The sequence below is a fragment of the Somniosus microcephalus genome, chromosome 1 (assembly GCF_052327205.1).
Source record: "Somniosus microcephalus isolate GS21.2 chromosome 1, FLI_Smic_1.0, whole genome shotgun sequence".
In the NCBI taxonomy this organism is placed as follows: Eukaryota; Metazoa; Chordata; class Chondrichthyes; order Squaliformes; family Somniosidae; genus Somniosus; species Somniosus microcephalus.
This window is the reverse complement of record NC_140987.1, coordinates 186,529,401-186,556,286: the sequence shown is the minus strand read 5'-3', so window position 1 is coordinate 186,556,286 and position 26,886 is coordinate 186,529,401. Positions and strand designations below refer to the sequence as shown.

The 26,886-nt window shown below is 45.9% G+C and overlaps 1 protein-coding gene across 1 annotated transcript in view; it reads left to right on the top strand.

The window, feature by feature from the left end:
• The window catches only part of lnpep (leucyl/cystinyl aminopeptidase), a 132,676-nt gene that overhangs the window by 38,484 nt on the left and 67,306 nt on the right, over nt 1–26,886 (top strand). The window contains exons 2-3 of the mRNA XM_085988124.1: nt 4,904–5,747; nt 7,323–7,461. Coding sequence (XP_085844250.1) covers nt 4,904–5,747; nt 7,323–7,461 — 983 coding nt within the window. The remainder of the gene's footprint in view (nt 1–4,903; nt 5,748–7,322; nt 7,462–26,886) is intronic.

Genomic DNA, 26,886 nt, shown 5'->3' with positions numbered 1-26,886 from the left:
GCGAGTGTCTCACCTCCTGACTCCCCAAAGCCTTTCCACCATCTACAAGGCACAAGTAAGGAGTGTGATGAATACTCTCCACTTGCCTGGATGAGCGTAGCTCCAACAACACTCGAAGCTCGACACCATCCTGGACAAAGCAGCCTGCTTGATTGGCACCCCACCCACCACCTTTTTAAACATTCACTCCCTCCACCACCAGTGCACCATGGCTGCAGTGTGTACCATCTACAAGATGCACTGCAGCAACTCGCCAAGGCTTCTTCGACAGCTCCTCCCAAACCCACGACCTCTACCACCTAGAAGGACAAGGGCAGCAGGCGCATGGGAACACCTCCAAGTCGCACACCATCCTGACTTGGAAATATATCGCCGTTCTTTCATAGTCACTGGGTCAAAATCCTGGAACTCCCTCCCTAACAGCACTAGGGGAGTACCTTCACCACGCGGACTGCAGCGGTTCAAGAAGATGGCTCGCCACCACCTTAAGGGCAATAAATGCTGGCCTTGCCAGCAATGCCCACATCCCATGAACGAATACAAAAAAATAATTCTGCACTTGTAGCTCTGTTTTCCTTTTTGGGTAATTCATGCTGTCTTTCTGAAGTTAGGGCAGGCAGTCCCTGGGAACATTTCAATATTTGCAATAGCCTCCCCTCACGAGTTTGAAGGCCACTGCTCTGGAGGGATTGGTTCTTGCAGAACATTGCTAGCTCCTGGCGGAAGAGCTTGCTTTAGAGGTACTTGAACACCACCTGCTGAATGATCTAGAAGTTGTTTTTCATTGCTGAACGGACAAGGTGTTACCCTTGTGCAGAAACTGGCTGAGCCTAGTGGTGGTCTTTTTTATTTCCTCGGCTCTCTATTGTTTTTCCTAGGCTCCGACTACATTTGTGGCTGGTGTAATCAGTTCTTCTCTCTTGCTTGGGGAGAGTCCTGATGACAAACTCAACATGATCATCAATTGTACAGTGGCCTCTTTCCAGATCAATACTATTAGTGCAACAATGGGGTGCTTCTTTGATCCCTCTGGCCTCCTGTCAGGATTATGAAGGGTTAGATAGAGGAGTAGCTTGGGAAGCTTGGTGACCAACATCAAAGTGCACGAACAAAGTTCTGCCTGTGCAAACTACAATATCTGCAATGCACTGCTCCTTCTTGGTACTCAATTAGCTGCTCTTTCCGAATACTAAAGAGAATTGACCGTAGTTTTATAAAGTTCCCAGGTGACCCAAGGCATATACTCTTACAACTTGGGCAGTGAAATTCCACTTTTTTAAAAAGGCTGTGTCATTTTCTCTATATAATCTGTGAATGACATTTTATTCTTGGCAATAACAGATTCCAAAGCTGCATGCATCTGCAATTTTAATGGGTCATTAATTATCATGAAAAACAGATTTTCCCTATTAAGCGAGAGGGTTTGAGTACAGGAGCAAGGATGTCTTGCTGCAGTTGTACAGGGCCTTGGTGAGACCACACCTTGAGTATTGTGTGCAGTTTTGGTCACCTTATCTAAGGAAGGATGTTCTTGCCATGGAGGGAGTGCAGCGAAGATTCACCAGGCTGATACCTGGGATGGCAGGAATGACGTACGAGGAGAGATTGGGTCGATTGGGCTTATACTCGCTGGAGTTTAGAAGAATGAGAGGGGATCTCATTGAAACTTATAAAATTCTAACAGGACTAGATGCAGGAAGGATGTTCCCGATGGCCGGGGAGTCCAGAACCAGGGGTCACAGTCTAAGGATAAGGGGTAAACCATTTAGGACAGAGATGAGGAGGAATTTCTTCACCCAGAGTGGTGAACCTGTGGAATTCTCTACCACAGAAGGCAGTTGAGGCCAATTCATTAAATATATTCAAGAAGGAGTTAGATATATTTCTTAAGGCTAAAGGGATCAAGGGATATGGAGAGAAGGCAGGGACAGGGTACTGAATTTGGATGATCAGCCATGATCTCATTGAATGGCGGAGCAGGCTCGAGGGGCCGAATGGCCTACTCCTGCTCCTATCTTCTATCTATGTTTCTATATAAAGAGAAATTTCACCCCTTTAGTCACCAGTTGGGTACTTTATGTATTCGATGTTACCCCACCTACATTATATTTGATTTGTACCATGTAGCCAGATATTTGGTCAGTTTATTGTTTGTGGATGGTTGCTTCAGCGGCAAACTGGTAGCCGGAGTTTTTGATTTCTGCTATTGCAATTCTACAGAGTGGTTCCAAGTAGCCCTGGACATATGTTCAAGATTTGGTATTCAAAGTGTCTTAGAGCAATTGAACGGTGGTACAAGTTCATCACCACAGAAACTCGAGTTTTGTTTGTTTATTTGGCAGATATCTTTGTGATATCAACCCCATTTTGAGTTCTTTAGGTGATAAGTCTTCACTCATCGACCTGAAACGTTAACTCTGTTTCTCTCCACAGATGCTGCCTGACCTGCTGAGTATTTCCAGCATTTTATGTTTTTATTGAAGAATTCTTCACTGTTTGATTTAACCATATCAACTAATCCACTGCAGCTTTGAGAGAAATCCCTTTTTTTCCTCCACCATCTCTAATTCTCAACTTAGGAATGTGATGGAAAGCTCACCACACCTGCATGGTGCAGCCACACTTAAGCTTGACACCATCCAGGGCAAAGCAGTCTGCTTGATGTCACCCCTGCCATTGAGCTCCCTATCCATCCACCTCCGCCACCAGCACACTAACTGTAGCATGTGTTATCTACAGAATGCACTGCAGCAACTCACACAAGGTTACTTCTACAGCATCTCCCAGCCCTGTGACCTCTACTACTTGATGGGCAAGGGGCAGCAGCATTGAGAGTGCCATTTCTTGAAAATTCCCTTCCAAATCACACACCATCCTGATTTTAGACATGTATTATTGTTCCGACATCGTCGTTGAGTCAACATACAGTAATTCCCTTCCCAATGCCTCCACTAGAACCGTCTGCATAAGGACTGCAGTAGTTCAAAGAACAGGTCCAAAACGATTCCCTCATGGCAGATAGGAATGGGCAATAAATGCGGCCTTGCCAGCATCACCCACCTCCTAAATGCATACTAAATATAAAATCATTTTTCAGCCAAAACAAAGCTACAAATTTAAAATGTGGTTCAATTCTCCGTTATTTTGTTGCATTTGGTGCTCGGTATTTGCCTGGGTTTTTTTCTGTCTCATATCAACTATTGGAAAATATATTTGGCAGTGAATGGTCCCTACCACATATTGAAAGGAGAATAGTTAAACATGTTGAGTTTAAATATCTGTTGTCCGTCTCGGACCCTTTTCTGACAGACACACTTAATTGGGGAGGGATTCGGGAGGGTAATGTTAATGGTAGAATTGGCATTTTGGACTATATATCTGTGGCTGCTGGTTGGAACCTAAAATAAGTTTGAGGTTTTGTTTTACTTTTTTAAGGCACTAACTCTGAAAAAGATAATTCTGTTATTTTGGAGACCAAAATCCTTTTAATAAAGGTCAGCTGATGGATTGTATAAGAGGAAGAGCGAGACCTATTTCTGGCCATTTTAGAAACTTTTACTAAATTGTACCTGAAGTTTTTTTAAACAATCCTGCCTTATTAACTTTAATTTATCCACTGGTGTCAGAATGTTGGGATGTTGAAGATTTTTGCTAAAACTACAGGTATCTGAATTTGTTTCGACTTGTCTAGAAAATTTTACACTAACATGTTGAACTATTTAGAAAATGTGGGGGTTACCACATAGTACTGTACCTGCTGTGATTGGACTTTTAACAGGAAAAGGCATGTCAGGGTATCGAGACTCCAGTACTGTGTTGCCTAAATTGATCAGTCTGTATTCTTATCTGTGGTGACACTTACCGAGAGTGTCCATTTGGCATTAAAGTGATTATATTTATACAGCACATTGAATCTGATGAGGCTCATTTTGTGCATTGTGTTCAGATTTGTGTGGAATACCAGCTCGCTTATTGTGTAAAAGATGTATCTTGGGTTCCAACTTTTATACTACTTATCATGGTGGTATTATGCCATATTTTCACCAGAAAGATCCAGGTTTTATCCTCAATTGGTGCTGAGTTAGCACTGACTGGGGTTAAACCTAGAACCTTCTTGGTTTTAGCAGTGGTGGCACTACAGTATTCGGGTAAGGAGGCAAGGAATGAGCCATAGATGTTGCTCTGATCACCATCCAGTAATACTTGCTAAAGTGTTTCACTATTTACATTTAGCAATCAACAGGCTATGTGAATAATGACTACAGTACTTGGGCCTGATACTCGAGTGCTAATACTATGGAACCTTATCCTCCACCTTCAAGTCGAGGGGAGAGAATTGTGAAGGTGGTATTTATTGCCATTTAGTGCAGTTGCTTGCTTCTGTGGAACAGCACTAGCAAGGTTCAGTGCTATAGTTCAAACATTGTGGCTCCGAGAGCCCTGGAATTGCACAAGCCGCAGGTCACCAGAATTCTATAATAGTTTTCAACTCTGTCAAATCTTCTGCTCTTATGAAATAAATTCAATTAGATTTTTTCTTCTGAAATTGTATGACTGCTATATTTTTTGTACTGACTAGGATGGTCTCCTAATGCACCTTTCTTCCCCTCCCACCCCCATCCAATTTACTCCCTCCTCTCCTGAACACTTGACTCTTGCTGTTTATGTCTGAATAATGAATTTGTTATAATGGGTGATTGTTATAAAGAATTAACCTCTAATATTCAGGGTATTAATTGCATGAGGTATGTTCAGTATCCAATAGTTATTTTGTAGTTTGATGGAAACAGAATTGACTTTCACCAGTGTAATATCTGGCCTTGAGCCTGCTGGAGGTAATTTTAGTGTAGTACCAGAGTGGGTAAAATATGTTGAATATAGTTGAAACCATTTTGTCTTTCAGAGCGAGCCCAGTTGCCCAGAAACATGATTGAAAACAGCATGTTTGAAGAAGAGCCTGACATCGCTGATTTGGCCAAGGAACCACGCCTTCATCCTCTGGAACCCGATGAAGTTGAATATGAGCCGCATAGTTCACGGTTGCTGGTGCGTGGCTTGGGAGAACATGACCTGGAGGATGATGAAGAAGACTATGAATCATCTGCAAGGTTGCTAGGCATGTCATTCATGAACAGGAGTTCCAATCACCGCAATAACATGTCAGAGGCTTATCACCGAGAAGCATCAGGGGGACCTTGTTCAGTACCTTCTGCTCGGACTGTACTTGTTGGAGCATTTGTTGTGGTGATTATACTTTCTATAGCTATGGTAGTCTACTTTCTGCCAAAATGTACCTTCACAAAAGAAGGCTGCCATAAAAAGAACACAACTTTAACACTCGTATATCCCCTGGCAACCAATGGTCAGGTATTTCCTTGGCCAAAGATCAGATTGTCTAATGCTGTTGTACCAATGCATTATGATCTTGCTTTGCATCCCAATCTCACCACCATGAATTTCACAGGCTCTGTGCAGATAAGCCTCCTAATCAAGGAGGATACCAACAACATCACTCTTCACAGCTTGGGTCTCAAAATCACCAAGGCAACCATTACTCCAGAAGCAACCAGTCAGCCAAAGGATGTCCAGGTTTTGGAGTATACACCACATCAGCAAATTGCAATTAAGGTTAATCCAATACTGTCCAGAGGAGAAGTATACATTCTGAATCTGGAATATTCAGCAAACCTGTCTGATGGTTTTTCTGGATTTTACAAAAGCAGTTATCAAGATAAAAACAAAACGAGGTAAACCAACTCCTGCCTGTCTGCTTTTCTTAACTATGTAATTATTTCCTGATGGGTTACATTTTGTTTATTGTCTTTAAAGAAACTTTGAAGGAAATAAGCCTCTTCACTTGTGTTTGATTTAGTCTGTAGTGCACCTTATTGGCGCATCTGTTACTTTCCTCAAAGTATGCCGTTAAGTATTCGCAGTGTGCCTAGTGGCTACAAAAATTGGCAATTTACAGTATGGATGTGAATTCAGTCAATCTGGTCATTTGTGGGCTAGCGCTAGAAAACTTGGCTATACAAGCTGCCAGATTGTCATTTAAAAACCCAAGTGGTTCCTTCAGAAAAGGAAACCTGTCATCCCTACCCAGTCTAGCCTACAAATGATTCTAGTCTACATTACATAGTTGAATCTTAGTGCACTCTGAAGTGTCCTAGCAAGAGATGGGCAATAAGCATGGCCTTGTCAGCATTTTCCAACAATTTTTTTTTCTCTAAAGGGTGAAAATGTAACTACCACCTCCTTTACCCATTCCCTCCATTCGGTGACTGATTCACAACCCCAGCATAGCATTTTTTCCCCAGTGTGGTTTGGCCACAGCATGAGTAGAAGTTAAAGAAACCTAAAAGTTTAGATTTTTGTTTAAGAAGCGCTGAGCTGCTCTGAGCCACGCTCACTTAAAATTTATTTAAAAAGAAAACATTTCTTCTCGAACTTCAGGTTTCTTCTGGTCTTGTTCACTGACAAAAGATTGTAAGCTAGCTACAGGAGAGAGAGAACAGTTTGAGTGTGGTGGTGATCATGTTTGGTGTACAGTGTTTCGTAGTCAGTCTTGTGTACTTGCTTAGCAGCCAGTGGAATTGGAATTCTTTTGGGATTGAGTCTTGTGTATGAGCGGAGTCTCGGACAAGTCTGAATTCAGGTTGGTCATTTAGTTTCCCAAAAGGATGTTAAAGAATAAAGAAATCTGACCTAGCATGGGCTTTGTTATAGTGTTTCTCAACTGGCTTAATATTGTGAGCCTGAATTCAAACAAAATGAAAATGCCCTCTGCTGAGCTGTAAATGCAGTGGGTTTGGTCAGCTTTTGGTCAGTTTCCAGCACCTTGCCCTCCAATCTGGCTGTTTTAGTGGCCATTGTTCTGAACTGAGTGGGTGACTCAGACCGTTTAACTCTGTCTTTGCCCTATGTGTGGTGCAGCACATGCGCATATAAACACACACACTTTCCAGAAGGTATCTCTGGTTAACCATTAGAACAGTTACATATTTGAAAAGATTGTGTTTCTGCTGTCACTACATAGAGCCCAGAACAGTCCTTTGCCTGGCAGCTAGGTATTTTTCGTTATTGAATTTGTCGTCTTCTGCTATCTAATCATCATCTGACTTATTTTACAAAAAGATCATCAAATGAGAAGGCTTCAGTAACTGAGGCAGGCTGCAATGTTATGGGAATTAACGGCAGCTTATTGGACCCTTGCATGATGAATTGCTGTCATAAATTGCATTCTAGTAAGGTCAAGAACTGCACTAGATCTGTACAGAAAAAATGTAGTTTTTTTAAGAACCTGTTTTTCTCTCCTTTTATAGAATATTGGCAGCCACTCAGTTTGAGCCATTTGCTGCACGAAATGCTTTCCCATGCTTTGATGAACCAGCATTTAAGGCCACGTTTACGATCAAGATAATCAGGGAAGCTGACCACATCTCATTATCCAACATGCAGAAGGTACCTTTCAAGGCAAAGTTTTATTCTTTTAATTAGCTTACCTCAAAAAAATAATGTCCCCGATTTTGCTTGAGTGTGCCCCGTTAGTTCGACTAATAATTGCATGTTTAGGTTTTTAAAATATTTTGCCCACCAAGTTGAAGTGCGAGCTGATAACAGCATAGCGAGGGCAACAGGGCATCTCTGACCTTGGTGAACAATGGCACAAACAATGTATCACCTTAACCAATGAAATTAAAGGATTGAGAAACAAACCGGAAGGACTGAGGAGGGTGAATTAGAGTGGGTGCATTCATGGTCAAATCGGGTACAGATCGAGAAATAAAGGGTGGGATATAAAGATTGGATTTAGAGGGCGGGGGGAAGAGACACAGAAAACAAAATGTTTAAATGTGACATTTTTAAAATCTCCTAAAACAATTCAAATCCTGAAGGAATGGGACTGCACACTTAATTGTTTACTTACTGGACAAGAGAGGTTGATGGGCAGTCATTATCCAGTCGTTAAAGGGTACTTGTGCTGATAATTACTAGACTTAAATTTCTGTGGCGAGGTCAGTGGGCAATTAATGTAACTGCAACAATGTCATGAAAATTAAGGGGTGGTTAAACGCGAGATGCCGTTTTCACAAAGCTAATGGCAGAGCGGCACAAATAAATGAAGGTGGCAGAGGCGGGGTGGAGACTGGCGATATTATGGAGGTGGAAGTAGGCATCTTTGAGGGAGAGGTTGGAAGCTCGGCTTGGGAACTAATAGGACACTGAGGTGGCGAACCGTCTGGTTCAACCTCAGATAGTGGAGGGAGATGGAGATGGAGGCATGGGAACAATGTTTGTGGGGAGGGGTGAGGACGATGGATTTGGTATTCCCAATGTATAACTGGAGGAAATTTCTGCCTGACAACACAGATGCAGTGGAGGAGTCCAGAGTTGGTGGTGAGGTAAAGCTGAGTGTTGTCGGCATACATGTGGAACCTGACGCCATATTTTCGGATTATGTTGTGAAGGGGCAACATGTAGCTGAGGAAGAGGAGGGGGCCAAAGATAGATCCTTGTTTGTCTCTAGAGATGATGGTGCGGGTATGGATAGTGAAGCCATTGCTGGAGAGCTCTGGCTACGATTCCATAGGCAAGAGTGGACAAAGTGAGGGCAGTCCTGCTGAGCTGGAGAGAGAGAGAGAGAGAGAGAGGTGTTGGATGAGGATAATGTGGTTTACCGTGTCGAAGGCTGCAAAGGGGTTGTGAAAAACGAGGAAGGATAGTGCACTAGTCCCCGAGGATGTTATTTGTGCCTTTTGGTTAGGACCATTTTGGTGCTGAAACCTGATTGGAGTGATTTGGATATGGCGTTGCTGGAATGATGGGCATGGATTTAGGAGGCAACAGCACATTCAAGGACTTTGGAAAGGGAAGTTGTATATAATAAAGTCATAGACCAGGAAGTTACCACAGATTCGATCATTGGGCAATACAGTTGGTCTCACTATTTTAAACACGCCAGGTTTCTACGACTGATTTACCATCCAGTGAACATTGCCGGTAGTGGATATGTGTGAACACCATGTAAGGACAGGGTTGGGCTTGCCTATGATGTCTTCACACTTGCTGTTCAGGCTCATGTATGAAGTGTGGCCACCTGAGCATGGTAATAGTGCCTGTGGATCTGTACCCCAGTATACAGAGTCAGTACCTTCCAGAGAGGAGAAAATTAGTAGAATAAAGAGAGAACACCATTTCCTACCTTGTCTGCAGCGTTTGAAGTTGAAGTTAATGCTAGGAATGGAATGTTGCTATTCTATTTGTACTTGTCAAAATAGCATGAACTACTCCACCCTTAGCTCTGATACTTTGTGTTTTTAAAAAATATGCCTTCAAAAACTTCCCCTCTGGTTCATTTAAAGCTATTCCCCAGTGTGGTACAATGCACAATAGACCTGAGCTTGATTCCTTTGCTTGAGCTGAGTTAGCTGATTACAGCCGGGGTACTAGAACTGCATCCAGTGTCCTTTTGGTTAGAAAGAAGAAAAAGCATTAAGCTTTCTAAACCAATCAACTCTCAAATGATCCCTGTTGTACAGTGCATGTTTAGATGTCGCGTGAGGCTGAGATGTTGGATTTTGCTGTGATGTTCACTCCCCAGGCCAGGTCAATAATCTTGACACTCATTTGGGCTCATTGATGAAAAGTGACTACTTAAGCAAGGTACCAGAAGGCTCCTGACACCCACATAACAGTACCATATCATGATTGATACCTTTTGGAATAAGATGGGAGACAAACTCCCCACCCTTTTATTTCATTCATGCATGTCTCCCAGTGATTGTGGCATTGACCCCTATTCAAGTGTCACAGCCCAGTGGTAGGAATCTTGTACCTTCCTGTAATGAAAAAGGGCAGTTTAGGACTGTGCTAAAACATTTACATTAGCAAGAGTCTGATAACAGCACTTCATGAGCAAATGGATCAGATTAATGCATTCAGCATCTACAACTTGCATCAGCTTTGCTTATGGACCTGTTGTTTCCAGATTTTTCTGTTTTTGTTTGTTTTCCAGCATTTGCAGTACTTTGTTTTTTATTAGCTATATGAATGCAAGTTCACTTAAAGATGAGAACTGAAGCGACTATATATAATGTATGTGTGAACTGTAGTGCTCATTTTAATTGATGCCGTTACAGTGCACTTAACAGAACTGGCTTCTTCCAACATAAGTGTTTTTGGAGGGGGGGGACGGAAATGTGGCATTTAAATTAATAATGGCTCTGTGGTGAATGCATTTCCTAGAGCATAAAACTGGGAGCAACAAATGATTAGTACAGAAGTGTTTAAATCAGCAAAAATGAGCAGGAGTGACATGCTATCAACATGCAGTTCATCTTGTATCCAAGATAGCTGGTACCACACTTGTGAACACAATTCAAACAATTCAAGAAATTAAAATATTCTCCCACTAAGTATCCCATTTCCAATACCTAAATAGGTAACAAGTTCACTTGATAAAATTCTTGTCATAAAAGATCAGCTTGAGATGCTTGCAAAAATTTAAAACCTGCATCATTATTACAAGTGTTGAAAATATCGATGTGAAGAACTGAAAATGTTAAGTCGGAATACCTGATTATGCAAAGATCACAGCTATAGGTTAATGATTAGACTGTTTTCAAAACTGTTAACATTACAAAGCATTTCATATGCTGAAAAGTGCAGGGATATGTTCTTTTTATCTACGTTAGTGTCTGTTTATTTTTGCTTTTATCCTTCTGTTTTTCCCCTCCAGTCTCTCCACATCATACATTTTCATTGGTTAAGAGAGCGAACAGGAGTCCCCCTCCCAGGCCCCCGCCAAAGCTGCTATGTAGCTGGCCAGTAGCTAGAGTACAAAAGCAGCTCAGGGTGACGGGACCTTTTAAACATAAGAACATAAACATAAGAAGTAGGAGCAGGAGTAGGCCATACGGCCCCTCAGGCCTGCTCCGCCATTCAATAGGATCATGGCTGATCTGAAACTAGACCCACGTCCACTTCCCTGCCCGCTCCCTGTAACCCCTAATTCCCTTATCAGCTAGGAAACTGTCTATCTCCGTTTTAAATTTATTTAATGTCGCAGCTTCCACAGCTCTCTGAGGTAGCAAATTCCATAGATTCACTACCCTCTGAGTGAAGAAGTTTCTCATCTCAGTTTTGAAAGGGCAGCCCCTTATTCTAAGATATGCCCCCTAGTTCTAGTCTCACCCATCAGTGGAAACATCCTCCCCACATCCACCCGATCAAGCCCCCTCACAATCTTATATGTTTCGATAAGATCGCCTCTCATTCTTCTGAATTCCAATGAGTAGAGGCCCAACCTAATCAACCTTTCCTCAAAAGTCAACCCCCTCATCTCTGGAATCAACCGAGTGAACCTTCTCTGAACTGCCTCGAGAGCAAGTATATCTTATCTTAAATATGGAAACCAAAACTGTACGCAGTATTCCAGGTGTGGCTTCACCAGTACCCTGTATAACTGAAGCAAGACTTCCCTGCTTTTATACTCCATCCCCCTTGCAATAAAAGCCAAGATTCCATTGGCCTTCCTGATCACCTGCTGCACCTGCATACTAACCTTCTGTGTTTCATGCACCAGGACCCCCAGATCCCTTTGTACTGTAGCACTTTGCAGTTTCTCTCCATTTAGATAATAACTTGCTCTTTGATTTTTTTTCTGCCAAAGTGCATAACCTCACACTTTCCAACAGTATATTCCATCTGCCAAATTTCTGTCCACTCACTTAGCCTGTCTATGTCCTTTTGCAGGTTTTTTATGCCCTCCTCACTCACTGCTTTCCCTCCCATCTTTGTATCGTTGGCAAACTTGGTTATGTTGCACTTGGTCCCCTCCTCCAAATAGTTAATATAGATTTAAAAAAGTTGGGGTCCCAGCACTGACCCCTGCGGAACACCGCTAGTTACTGATTGCCAACCCGAGAATGAACCATTTATCCCAACTCTCTGTTTTCTGTTAGATAGCCAATCTTCTACCCATGCCAGTATATTATCCCCAATCCCGTGATTTTTTTTATCTTGTGCAGTAATCTTTTGTGTGGCACCTTGTCAAATGCCTTTTGGAAGTCCAAATACACCAGATCCACTGGTTCCCCTTTTATCCACCCTGTTTGTTACGTCCTCAAAGAATTCGAGTAAATTTGTCAAACATGACTTCCCCTTCATAAAACCATGCTGACTCTGTCCGATTAAATTATGCTTATCCAAATGTCCTGTTACTGCTTCCTTAATAATGGACTCCAACATTTTACCAACCACAGATGTTAGGCTAACTGGTCTATAGTTTCCAGCCTTTTGTCTACCTCCCTTTTTAAATAAGTGCGTTACATTAGCAGTTTTCCAATCTGCTGGGACCTTTCCTGAATCCAGGGAGTTTTGGAAAATTACCACCAATGCATCCGCAATCCCTACCGCTACTTCTCTCAAGACCCTAGGATGTAAGCCATCAGGTCCAGGGGATTTATCCGCCTTAAGTCTCATTATGTTACCGAGTACCATCTCCTTAGTGATTTTAATTGTGTTTAGCTTCCCCCGCGCCCCCCCCCCCCCCCCCCAGCCCCCTGCCCCCTGTTTGTCCAGTGTTGGGATATTTTGAGTGTCCTCTACTGTAAAGACTGATACAAAATATTTGTTCAGCGTTTTTGCCATCTCCATGTTCCCCACTACTAATTTCCTGGTCTCGTCCTCTAAGGGACCAACATTCACTTTAGCCACCCTTTTTCTTTTTATATAACTGTAGAAACTCTTGCTATCTGTTTTTATATTTTTTGCTAGTTTACTTTCATAATCTATCTTCCCTTTCTTAATTAATCTTTTAGTTGTTCTTTGCTGGCTTTTAAATGCTTCCCAATCTTCTATCCGCCCACTAGATTTGGCTACTTTTATATTTTGTTTTCCTCCCCCCCCAATGTAGGGTAAGTGCCTGCCTCTACTCTGCACCTTCCCATGATGGTATCACGTGAAGAAATGTAGCTTCCACTTGCTTTATTCAGAGAATAACTATAAAAGCTACTTGGTGTTACCACCACCATCCCCCCCCCCCCCCCCCCCCCAAAACATCTAGTAAGCCAGGAATAAATACAAGAGGCAAAAACAGGAAATGATGGAAATACACAACATCTGCAAAAAGAAAATCAATCCCAAACATTAACTTGCCTTTTCCCTTTACAGGTGATGTGTATTTCCAGCATTTTCTGCTTTTATTTCCGATTTCTAGCATTTGCAGTTTTTCTTTTTATTTGTAACCAGCAGAAATGTTTTAAGCATTGAGTGATGACTGTGAGGAAAGAGTGGGTAGAGGAAGTGGCACTTCTGTGCTGAAATACCTTTGAACAAGATGCTTTGTACACCTTGAAGTGGTATTGAAGCAACAACATCAGAGGCCCAGAAATAGGTAGTCTGTCTGCCTGCCCTTTTCAGTCAAGTGGAGATGTTGTGTAAGATAGGGGAGGGCTGTAAGAAGAGAGAGATGGAAGTATTTTTATATTTTGGAAGTAGGGGCCAAGAAGAGGCCATTGATGATGGTCTTTACCAAGAGCACAATCTTTTGCGGCTGGAGTCAATGGTGTCAGGTGTTTGGCACATTACCTTTCATGCATGCCAGGAATAATCAATATTGGGCCTGGTTGACCACAAAGTGGTGGAATGCAGGTTTATTGATGCAATTTTGGAAACTGTCATTTGCCTAATTCGTGACTCTGCCACTGGGAGAAACACAGATTGGATTCTCAGTATTTACCGAGAGAATGAGATCGGGCAGAGAAATTCTCCAAGGACTCGGACTCTTACTCTTTCTGCCCCACCCCCATCATTCAAGACCAATAAGCCCCTTCCTCTCTTCCACTCCAGTGAGCAGAGTACCTAAACACATTTTCGATAGAGACCAAAAAAAGCATTTTGAAAAGAACATGGTAAGAGTCAAAACTACTGCTAGGGTTCTGATGTATTCAGCCTTGGCAAATGCTCAAAGTTAGAATTCCATGAATTATGTTTGAAAGAGGATAATAAGTGAATGTCTAAATCTGTGTTGTCCAATAGACCTCACTGACTAGCCACAGGGGTAGCTACGGCGACAGCATTTTAGCCACAAACGCTTATTTATAGTAGAAAAGACCTTGCACACAATACAGGTTAATGTACGTGATGTGTATATTTACTTTTATAAAAAAAAAAATTAAAAAAAAACTTCTACCACCATTTTAGTGTGAAACTTTGCAGTCTTTTTCTTTTACCAAAGTTTGGAGTTCCGACATGACTTGCTCAGACGTAGCACATCTCAGTGCAGCTTCTAGTTTTTTGCCCAACAGTTGCGCGGTGCTTTGACTTCAGCGTGATTGTTGAGCATGTTGACTCGCACAATGAAATGCGCCAGAATTTCCTCTACTCTCTATGTAGATCACAGCTGGATGCTGCTTTCCCTTTGCCATGACCTGCCCTGCTGGGGCTGCTTGTTACTGGTTGGGCTTTCTTTTTTCCACTGTCCTGGAGCAATTATTCTGACTGGTCGAGCTGACCTTAATGGCAACTCCCCTCTCCCTATGTTGTTACTGGTCTTTCCATGGCGCTGGAAGTCTGGAGTTTTTAACCCATGTTGCGCACCATTTTTTGCAGATAAACAATAAGCAGTAACCAAAGTAGTAAAGCACTCTCCATCTCTGCTTTTCACGCCATGCAAATATGAATATTGAGATCTGCAGACTCGTGCAGGAGTATGGTTCTATGCACTTCATTGGTTCTCTGGTACTGTGCCAAAGTGACTGTTAATTATCTATCATCCTAAATGCTGAATGTCAACAGGCTGTTGTGGCTAAGCATATCAAAACACATTGGGAAATTCTGACCTGTTCTCTAAAAGTGTCTGTCAAAATATTTTTTTTAATCTTGAAACTTTGTAGATTTGCACAATCAATTAAAAAATAAATAAATAAATAAATAAAATTAAAAAAAAATAAGAACAGTTAAGGCAATTTCTGTCAAGTTAACACCCCATTTGCACTCAAACACATAGCCCAAAAATGAGTGGCTGCTACTCCAGTCCACCTACTGCTTTTACTTGCAGTCTAATTTTTGGCCGAATGTGTACCCTGGCAACTGGAGCTTCCACCTGAAAGAGGTGGGAGCCTCATTAATACGTGCAAATTTGGGTTAAGTGATGTAATTTAGAGTCCAATACTATTTTCAGGACTCATTACTTGACTTCTGCCAGTTCCTGCTCCTGCCCAAAAACCATGGGTGGTACAAGTTGTGAGGTGCCACATGCAGTGATTATTTAAAGACATCCTCAGATGGCCACAAGTAAAGCCGTCTAGAGGTTTTGGAGACTTTTTTTTCTTGTGGCTTGTTGGAAATTTCATTAAGTATTTCAAAGTGCTTGTAGTAGCTGCTCTAGGTTCTGAACTCCATGTTGCCCGCTGCTCCACAGTTTTGCTGCTTCTGTGCCACACAAAATGAATCTCACCTTTAAACTGCTGTTGAAGGATCTTGAAAAGGCCCCAGGTCAACAATCTGCCTATAGGAAGTGCGTCTTCGCTGGCCGCTTGCCTACCACATTAATGAGGGGCGTGCCAGGAAATCACATGGATCCCCCACCAACTCCCCTGAGCGGTTGGAGCGCTCACCCTGTATGCATATTTACTGCTCGCACATAGAAATTGGCCAAGTGGTCCTTCAACTGGTCACTAAATTCTATATTTGTAATTGTTTTGATTCTGGTAAACTCCGAATACTAATTTGTGACAGTGGGAATACACAGCTGCCTCCAGCCCTCTTGTCACAAACAGCCTCATTCTCCTCTTTGTGGTTTTAACCATTTTTGCCTTCATTTAGGTTGAATCCTTTGTGCATGTTAACTGGTGTATGTGTGCTCAGTACATTCATTATTTTATATTCAAATTCCTATCTTGATGCTTACTCCAAAAATCTTTCATTTTATGGTGAGCTGTGTTCACTGCTGCTCAGCATGGGTTCCTGTTTGTTAAGAACATAAGAAATTTTTTTTTTTATTCATTGGGATGTGGGCGTCGCTGGCTAGGCCTGCATTTAGTGCCCATCCCTAATTTACCTTGAGAAGTTGGTGGTGAGCCACCTTCTTGAACCACTGCAGTCCATATGGTGTAGGTACACCCACAATGCTGTTAGGAAGGGAGTTCCAGGATTTTGGCCCAGCGACTGAGAAGGAACGGCGATACAGGTCCAAGTCAGGATGGTGTGTGGCTTGGAGGGGAACTTGTCGGTGGTGATGTTCCCATGCGTCTGCTGCCCTTGTCCTTCTAAGTGGTAGAGGTCGCGGGTTTGGAAGGTGCTGTTGAAGGAGCTTTGGCGAGTTGCTGCAGTGCATCTTGTAGATGGTACACACTGCAGCCACAGTGCGCCGGTGGTGGAGGGAGTGAATGTTGAAGGTGGTGGATGGAGTGCCAATCAAGCGGGCTGCTTTATCCTGAATGGTGTCGAGCTTCTTGAGTGTTGTTGGAGCTGCACTCATCCAGGCAAGTGGAGAGTATTCCATCACACTCCTGACTTGTGCCTTGTAGATGGTGGAAAGGCTTTGGGGAGTCAGGAGGTGAGACACTCGCCGCAGAATTCCCAGCCTCTGGCCTGCTCTTGTAGCCACAGTATTTATATGGCTGGTCCAGTTCAGTTTCTGATCAATGGTAACCCCCAGGATGTTGATAGTGGGGGATTCAGCGATGGTAATGCCATTGAATGTCAAGGGGAGATGGTTAGTGTCTCGTTTGTTGGAGATGGCCATTGCCTGGCACTTGTGTGGTGCGAATGTTACTTGCCACTTGTCAGCCCAAGTCTGAATGTTGTCCAGGTCTTGCTGCATATGGACACGGACTGCGTCAGTATCTGACGAGTCTCGAATGGTGCTGAACAGTGTGCAATCATCAGCGAACATCCCCACTTCTGACCTTATGATGGAGGGAAGGTCATTGATGAAACAGCTGAAGATGCTTGGGCCTAGGACACTGCCCTGAGGAACGCCTGCAGTGATGTCATGTGATTGAGATGAATGACCTCCAACAACCACAGCCAACTTCCTTTGTGCTAGGTATGATTCCAACCAATGGAGAGTTTTCCCCTTGACTTCAGTTTTGCTAGGGCTCCTTGATGCCACACTCGATCAAATGCTGCCTTGATGTCAAGGGCAGTCACTCTCACCTCACCTCGAGTTCAGCTCTTTTGTCCATGTTTGGACCAAGGCTGTAATGAGGTCAGGAGCTGAGTGGCCCTGGCGGAACCCAAACTGGGCGTCAGTTAGCAGGTTATTGCTGAGTAAGTGCCGCTTGATAGCACTGTCGACGACACCTTCCATCACTTTGCTGATGATTGAGAATAGACTGATGGGACGGTAATTGGCCGGGTCAGATTTGTCCTGCTTTTTGTAGACAGGACATACTTGGGCAATTTTCCACATTGCCGGGTAGATGCCAGTGTTGTAGCTGTACTGGAACAGCTTGGCTAGGGGCGCAGCTAGTTCTGGAGCACAAGTCTTCAGTACTATTGCCGGAATGTTGTCAGGGCCCATAGCCTTTGCAGTATCCAGCGTCTTCAGCCGTTTCTTGACATCACGTGGAGTGAATTGAATGGGCTGAAGACTGGCATCTGTGATGCTGGGGACCTCAGGAGGAGGCCGAGATGGATCATCCACTCGGCACTTCTGGCTGAAGATAGTTGCAAATGCTTCAGCCTTGTCTTTTGCACTCACGTCCTGGGCTCCACCATCACTGAGGATGGGGATATTTTTGGAGCCTCCTCCTCCTGTTAACTGTTTAATTGTCCACCACCACTCACGACTGGATGTGGCAGGACTGCAGAGCTTTGATGGTTGTGAGATCGCTTAGCTCTGTCTACTGCATGTTGCTTCTGTTGTTTGGCATGCAAGTTGTCCTGTGTTGTAGCCTCACCAGGTTGACACCTCATTTTTCAGTATGCCTGGTGCTGTTCCCGGCATGCTCTCCTGCACTCTTCGTTAAACCAGGGTTGATCTCCCGGCTTGATGGCAATGGTAGAGTGAGGAATATGCCGGGCCATGAGGTTACAGATTGTGGTTGAATACAATTCTGCTGCTGCCGATGGCCCACAGCGCCTCATGGATGCCCAGTTTTGAGTTGCCAGATCTGTTTGAAATCTGTCCCATTTAGCACGGTGGTAGTGCCACACAACACGGTGGGGGGTATCCTCAACATGAAGATGGGACTTCGGCTCCACAAGGACTGTGCGGTGGTCACTTCCACCAATGCTGTCATGGACAGATGCATCTGCAACAGGTAGATTGGTGAGGACGAGATCAAGGAGGTTTTTCCCTCACCACCTGTCGCAGACCCAGTCTGGCAGCTATGTCCTTTAGGGCTCGGTCAGTTGTGGTGCTACCGAGCCACTCTTGGTGATGGACATTGAAGTCCCCCACCCAGAGGACATTTTGTGCCCTTGCTACTCTGTGCTTCTTCCAATTGGTGTTCAACATGAAGGAGTACTGATTCATCAGCTGAGGGAGGGCGGTAGGTGGTAATTAGCAGGAGGTTTCCTTGCCCATGTTTGACTTGATGCCATGAGACCTCATGGGGTCCTGAGTCAATGTTGAGGACTCCCAGGGCTACTCCCTCCCAACTGTATACCATGGTGCCACCACCTCTGGTGAGTCTGTCCTGTCGGTGGGACAGGACATAGCCAGGGATGGTGATGGTGGTGTCTGGGACATTGGTTGTAAGGTATGATTCGGTAATTATGACTGTCAGGCTGTTGCTTGACTAGTCTGTGGGACAGCTCTCCCAATTTTGGCACACGCCCCCAGATGTTGGTAAGGAGGACTTTGCAGGGTCGACAGGGCTGGGTTTGCCGTTGTCGTTTCCGGTGCTGAGGTCGATGCCGGGTGGTCCGTCCGGTTTTATTCTTATTGTTTTTCGTAGCGGTTGTTTACAACTGAGTGGCTTGGAGCAGGAGGAGGCCATTCAGCCCTTCGAGCCTGCTCCACCATTCAATGAGATCATGGCTGATCTTCTGCCTCAACTCCATTCACCGGCCCTATCGCCATATCCCTTGATGCCCTTACTCGTCAGAAATCTATCGACTTCTGTTTTGAATATACCCAATGACTGAGCCTCCACAGCCCTCTGGGGTAGAGAATTCTAAAGATTCACCGCCCTCTGTGTGAAGACATTTCTTCTCATCTCAATCCTGAATGGCCTACCCTTTATCTTGAGGCTGTGGCCCCTGGTTCTAGACTCCCCAGTTAAAGGAAACATTCTCCCAGCATCCATCCTATCAAGCCCTGTAATAACTTTGTATGCTTCAATGAGATCCCCTCTCATTCTCCTGAATTCAAGAGAATACAGGCCTAGTTTACTCAATCTCTTCTCATACGACAGTCCTGCCATCCCAGGAATCAATCTTGTGAACCTTTGTTGCACTCCCTCTATGGCAAGTATATCCTTCCTTGGGTAAGGAGGCCAAAATTGTACACAGTACTCCAGGTGTGGTCTCACCAAGGCCCTATGTAATTGTCCTACATCATTTTCCTCAGCAACTGTCTCCGGTTCCGACGTATTCCACGTGGATTCCAACTAAACTTCCACCCTTCGTGTTTCGGATCCACCCAGGATTACAAATATCTCCAAGGTATTCATCGTTCCTCGAACTACTGCTCTCGCCGCATCCTGAGATCCACGCTCAACGCCATGCAGCGCCACATGAACACTCTCGACCTCTCTCTTCAGCAACACCGGCGCACTCTATCTCAAAGCTGTCCGGGTCCACAGTTCCATTTCATCCTTCGACGCTTCAACAAAAACTTTTTTTCTTCCTTTCCGATGTCAAGGATCGCAAGCTTCGTCAACTCTTGGACACCAATGCCCCTCCGGAACCTTCTTCCCCTTCACTTTCCTCTGACCCCCTTCTCCCAATCTCACCCCCTGCCGCGTTTTCACTATCCCCTCTGACCTTCCCCTCTCTGACCCTGAACGATCAGTCCTCAGCAAAGGCCTGAGCTTCATCCCCTTACGCCCCCACCTCAATGAATTTTGAGCTCGGCACGATGTTGAGCTCTTTTTCCACCGCCTTCGTCTCCGTGCCCACTTCTCTGGCCAGGAGTCTTCCCCCCACCACCCCCCCCCCCCCCCCACCCTGCACGACTGACCCTTTCTCCTGCTTGCAGAATTCCCGTTCTACCTGGACCCCTCCCCCTGGCCTCTTGCCCTCTCTAGATCTTTTCATCGCTAACTGCTGCCGTGACATTGGCCGTCTCCATTTCTCTCTTCCCCTCACTCACTCCAACCTACCTCCCTCTGAACTTGCAGCACTCCATTCTCTTAGATCCAACCCTGACATTGTCATTAAACCCGCTGACAAGGGTGGTGCTGTTGTTGTTTGGCGAACTGACCTCTACCTAGCGGAAGCTGAACGCCAACTCTCCGACACCTCCTCCTACCTCCACCTGGACCATGACCCCACTACCGAACATCAAACCACCATTTCCAAGACTGTCACTGACCTCATCTCCTCTGGAGATCTTCCCCCCGCGGCCACCAACCTCATAGTTCCCCAACCCCGCACAGCCCGCTTCTACCTCCTTCCCAAGATCCACAAACAGGACTGCCCTGGTAGACCCATCGTTTCAGCCTGTTCTTGCCCCACGAAACTTATCTCTTCCTATCTCGACTCTTTTCTCCCCTTATCCAGTCTCTTCCCACCTACATCCGCGACTCTTCGGACGCCCTCCGCCACTTTAACAGTTTCCAGTTTCCTGGCCCCAACCGCTTCCTTTTCACCATGGACGTACAATCCCTCTACACCTCCATCCCCCACCAGGATGGCCTGAGGGCGCTCCACTTCTTCCTTGAACAGAGGCCTGACCAGTCCCCATCCACCACCACCCTCCTCCGCCTGGCTGAACTTCTTCTCACATTTAACAACTTCCCCTTTAACTCCACTCATTTCCTCCAAATCAAAGGTGTTGCTATGGGTACCCGCATGGGTCCTAGCTATGCCTGCCTTTTCGTGGGATATGTGGCACACTCTCTTTGTTCCAGTCCTACTCGGGTCCCCTCCCTCACCTCTTTTTCCGATACATTGATGACTGTATCGGTGCCGTTTCCTACTCTCGCCCCAAACTAGACAATTTCATTCACTTTGCCTCCAATTTCCACCTTTCCCTCACCTTCACATGGTCCATCTCTGACTCTTCCCTTCCTCGACTTCTCCGTCTCCATCTCCTGGGGATAGGTGATCGACCTATATTCACTACAAGCCCACTGACTCCCACAGCTACCTGGACTACACTTCCTCCCACCCCGCCTCCTGTAAGGACTCTATTCCATTCTCCCAGTTTCTCCGTCTCCGCCGCATCTGCTCCGACGATGCCACCTTCCACACCAGTGCTTCCGACATGTCTTCCTTTTTCCTCAACCGAGGATTCCCCTCTACCGTGGTTGACACGGCCCTCGACCGTGTCCGTTCTATCTCCCGCACTTCTGCCCTCACCCCTGCCCCTCCCTCCCGGAACCACAATAGGGTTTCCCTTGTCCTCACCTTTCACCCCACCAGCCTCCACATTCAACGGATCATCCTCTGCCATTTCCGCTACCTCCAAAGTGATCCCACCAAACGCATCTTCCCCTCCTTTCCCCTTTCGGCATTCCATAGGGACCGCTCCCTCCGAGACACCCTAGTCCACTCCTCTATCATGTCAACAGCCCTTCCCCTTCACCTGGCACCTTCCCGTGCAAGCGGAGGAGATGTAACACCTGCCCCTATACCTCCCCCCTTCCCGCTGTCCAGGGCCCCAAACACCCCTTCCAGGTGAAACAGCGATTTACTTGTACTTCTTGCAATCTAGTATACTGTATTTGCTGCTCACGATGCGGCCTCCTCTACATTGGGGAGACCAAACGCAGATTGGGTGACCACTTTGCGGAACAACTCCGTTCACTCCGTAAGGGTGACCTCGAGCTTCCGGTCGCCTGTCATTTTAATTCACCGCTCCATTCCTACTCGGACCTCACCGTCCTTGGCCTCTTGCATTGTTCCACGGAAGCTCAACGTAAACTCGAGGAACAGCACCTCATCTTCTGATTAGGCACTTTGCAGCCTTGCGGACTCTATATCGAGTTCAACAATTTCAGATCATGACCTCGGCCCCTATTACATTTTTACTTATTTTTTTTCCACCCCTTTGTTTTGGGCTTTCCCTTACCCCCCCCCCCCTTTTTTTTTCTCTCTCCCACATGGCAGCTGTCTCTCTGCCAGTACACTTCACAACTAATCTCAGCTGTCTTTTGTCTCCACTAGTCCTATTACCATCTCGTCTGGTTTTGAATACCTCTTAATGTCTCTTTACTTCTTTTGTTCTATCACAGCCCTGCCTTCGATCTATTTCATTTCCTTTCCAGTTTTGAAAAAGGGTTCACCCGAAACGTCGACTCTAATTTCTCTCCACGGATGTTGCCTGGCCTGCTGAGTTTTTCCAGCATTTTCTGTTATTTCCTATATAATTGGAGTAAGACTTCTTTACTCCTGTACTCAAATCCTCTTGTAATGAAGGCCAGCATACCATTTGTCTTCTGATGGGCCTTCAATAACCACAAAACTAGAAGTTATAGACTTAAACAATTTGGCTTTTAATCACTAAGATCTGAGCTAACATCTCAACACGCCGACTGGTTCACAGGAATGAGTCATACAGATCCTGGGATCTTTATGTCAGAGAAGTCAGGGGCGGAGCCAAGAGCCAAGACCTGGAACCTCCCAGGTTAGTCAGGAAAGAGGAAGTGAAACTATACACAGTGGGGGAGGGTAATATACATGAGTGCAAAACGAATACAGGATCAAGACAAAACATTTCATTACATTCATGAAATAGATCTATAGATTTAGTCCATCGGGGTGATGTTTCTTAAAAGTTGGTGTAAGTGAGTCTGTCAGGAGGTTTTGCAGTTCTCAGTGATCGGCGCAAAGCCGGTTGGGGTGCCTCTAGGGGAGTGGATTCTGGTTCCTCCGCTGTCCGGGCCTCCGCAGTGTCTTCCACGTTATCTGCAGTGTCCTCCAGGTTAAAGTTGGGTATTGATACCTCTGGGCGTCCTGTCTCTTTGTAGTGTAGGTCTTCATCGGGTAGTCTCCCATCGTTCTCTCCGCTCCCCGAGGGAGCGAGGTCTTTTATGGAAACAGTGTCCTCTCGCCCGTCAGAGTATTCGATATAGGCGTACTGAGGGTTTGCATGGAGGAGCTGTACCTTTTCCACAAGGGGGTCCGTTTTATGGCCTCTCGCGTGCTTCCGCAATAGTACTGTCCCCGGAGACGTCAGCCACGCGGGTAGAGGTATGCCCGAGGTGGATTTCCGGGGGAAAACGAACACCTTTTCGTGAGGGGTAGCGTTAGTGGCAGTACATAACAGAGACCTTATGGAGTGGAGCACGTCTGGGAGGATTCCTGCCAGCGGGAGGTCGGGAGGCCTTTTGACTTTAAGGCTAACGTGACAGCCTTCCAAACAGTAGCATTCTCCCTTTCCACTTGCCCATTACCCCGGGGGTTGTAGCTAGTGGTTCTGCTAGTGGCTATCCCCTTCGAGAGCAAGAACTGGCGCAGCTCGTCACTCATGAATGACGTCCCCCTATCGCTGTGTATGTAGTTCGGCATGCCAAACATGCAGAATAGATTACAGAGACACTTGATGACCGTGGCACTGGTCATGTCTGGGCAGGGAAGGGGAAGCGGGAATATTCATCAATGATATTGAGGAAGTATACATTACGGTCGGCAGAGGGAAGGGGTCCCTTGAAGTCCAGACTTAGGCGCTCGAATGGCCGTGTGGCTTTGATAAGGTGTGCACGGTCAGGCCTGTAGAAACGAGGCTTGCATTCTGCACAGATGCGGCAGGCTCTGGTCATTGCCCTGACCTCCTCGATGGAGTGGGGCAGATTGCGGGACTTTATAAAATGGTATAGTCGGGTGACCCCTAGGTGACAGAGGTCGTTGTGGAGATCCTGTAATTTGTCCGTATGAATGCTGGCACACATTCCCCGCGATAGGGCGTCTGGGGGTTCATTCAGGGCTCCCGGCCTGTACATAATATCATAGTCGAACGTGGATAGTTCGATCCTCCACCTGAGTATTTTGTCATTCTTGATTTTCCCCCTTTGTTTGTTATTAAACATGAAAGCCACCGACCGCTGGTCGGTGAGCAGGGTGAAACGTTTGCCGGCTAGGTAGTGTCTCCAGTGCCGCACTGCCTCCACTATAGCCTGTGCCGCCTCCTCGACAGAAGAGTGCCTGATTTCAGGTCCCTGAAGGGTTCGGGAGAAGAAGGCCACAGGCCTCCCAGCCTGATTTGAGGGTCGCAGCTAAGGCAAAGTCTGACGCATCGCTTTCGACTTGAAAGGGAATGCATTCGTCCACTGCACACACTGCTGCCCTTTCAATGTCCTGTTTAATACTGGTGAAAGCCTCCCGAGCTTCAGCTGATAGTGGGAAGGACGTTGATTTAATGAGGGGTCGGGCCTTATCAGAGTAATTGGGCACCCATTGGGCATAATACGAAAAAAATCCCAGGCACCTTTTTAAAGCTTTGGGATTGTGTGGCAGGGGCAGTTCCTTTAGGGGACGTAATCGGTCAGGGTCCGGTCCAATTACCCCATCTTCCACCACACAGCCGAGGATACAGAGACGGGTTGTGATGAAGACACATTTGTCTTCGTTGTAGGTTAGATTCAGCTTTAGGGCAGTTTTTAAAAATCTCGCAAGATTTAGATCGTGGTCTTGCTGTTTGTGCCCGCAGATAGTAACATTGTCCAGATAGGGGTAGGTAGCTTGTAGTTTATTCTCGTCAACCATGCGGTCCATCTCACGTTGGAAGACCGAGATCCCATTTGTTGCTCCGAAGGGCACTCTTGAGAAAATGGTAGAGGCGCCCGTTCGCCTCGAAGGCGGTGTATGGGCGGTCCTCCGTTCTAATGGGGAGCTGGTGATACGCGGATTTGAGGTCGATAGTCGAGAAGACTCGGTATTGCGCAATCTGGTTGACCATTTCTGATATGCGGGGTAAAGGGTAGGCGTCCAGCTGGGTATAAATATTAACAGTCTGGCTGTAGTCAATTACCATCTGTTTCTTTTCGCTATTTTTAACTATGACTACTTGGGCACGCCACGGGCTGGTACTGCATTCAATAATGCCTTCCCGCAGGAGTCTGTCCACTTCCGCCTTGATAAAGTGTCTGTCTTCCAGACTGTACCGTCTACTTTTGGTCGCTATGGGCCTACAGTTCGGAGCGAGATTAGCGAATAAAGAGGGTGGGCTGATTTTTAAGGTTGATAGGCCACAGACTGTGAGTGGCGGCTGGGACCCACCATATGCTAGCGTGACACTTTCGTGGTGGCACTGGAAGTCCAGGCCCAAGATTACATTAACACAGAGTTCTGGCATCACGAGGAGTTTAAAATCCTTGTAGTCCGTGCCTTTTACAGTCAGTGTTACCACACAGTAGCCCAAAATGTCCGAAGTGTGGGGCTTAGCAGCCATAGCAATTCTGCTCCGTGTAGGGGTTACCGTTAATGAGTGCCGCCGTACCAGGCTAAGGTGGATAAAACTCTCTGTACTCCCACAGTCAATTAAACATTTCGTTAAATTCCCGTTTACCTGTATGTCCATCATGGATTTTGTCAACAGGTGTGGCCTGGATTGATCCACCGTGATCGAAGCCACTGTTGGGCCCTGGGCAGCCATTGAGTCAGGAAAAGATGGCGGATCCCAAGATAGCGGCCCGCACAGCACGCACGAGGCGGTGACGGAGTTGGAAATCGGATTCCCCCTGCAGACTTTGCTAAAATGCCCCTTTTTCTTACATTTGAAGCATATAGCATCCTTCGCTGGGCATCGTTGTCTGGGGTGCTTGGCCTGGCCGCAGAAGTAGCATTTCGGGCCTCGAGACATTGCTGCTGTAGTAGGACTCCTGGGTGAACTTCTGTGTGGGGACTCCGGCGGCGTAGAGCTGGTCTGAGACCTGGATGGGGAAGATGGCTGATTCCAAGATGCCGGCCCCCTCGGCGCGCACGAGGTGGTGAGGGCCGCATGGCCGGAAGAATAAGAGTCAGAGTTTCTCTGGGCCACGTCCAGCGATCGCGCAGTGGCCACTGCCTTTTTTTAAGTCCAGGACCTCCTTCTCCAGCAGTCTCTGCCGGATATAATTCGATTTGAGGCCCGTGATGAAGGAATCGCGGACCAATTCGTCAGAGTACGCGTTGGCCGTCACGGCCTTGCAGTCACAGTCCCGGACCAGGTCCTTTAGGTCCTGTAAGAAATCGTCCATTGATTCCTCTGGTCGCTGCCTGCGTGTAGCCAGCAGATGTCTGGCGTACACTTCGTTTACCGGCCTCTGGTATTGGGCCTTCAGGATAGTGATTGCCTCCTTGTAAGAGGTGGCGTCCCGGATGAACGAATAAATCCGATGACTTACGCGAGTAGTCAGTAGACTCAGTTTATCTACCTCGCTAGCGGATGAGGCCCCCGCGAAGAGTTCGAAGCATTTGAGCCAGTGTCCAAATTGATTTGATGCTTCAGCAGAATGTGGATCCAAGTCCAGACGCTCTGGTTTTAGGAGTCGATCCATCTTAGTATTCTTTAGTGATTAAAATTGATGGGCCTTCAATAACCACAAAACTAGAAGTGTTAGACTTAAACAAGTTGGCTTTTAATCACTAAGATCTGAGCTAACATCTCAACACGCCGACTGGTTCACAGGCGTGAGTCATACAGATCCTGGGATCTTTATGTAAGAGAAGTCCGGGGCGGAGCCAAGAGCCAAGACCTAGAACCTCCCAGGTTAGTCGGGAAAGAGGAAGTGAAACTATACACAGTGGGGGAGGGTAATATACATGAGTGCAAAACGAATACAGGAT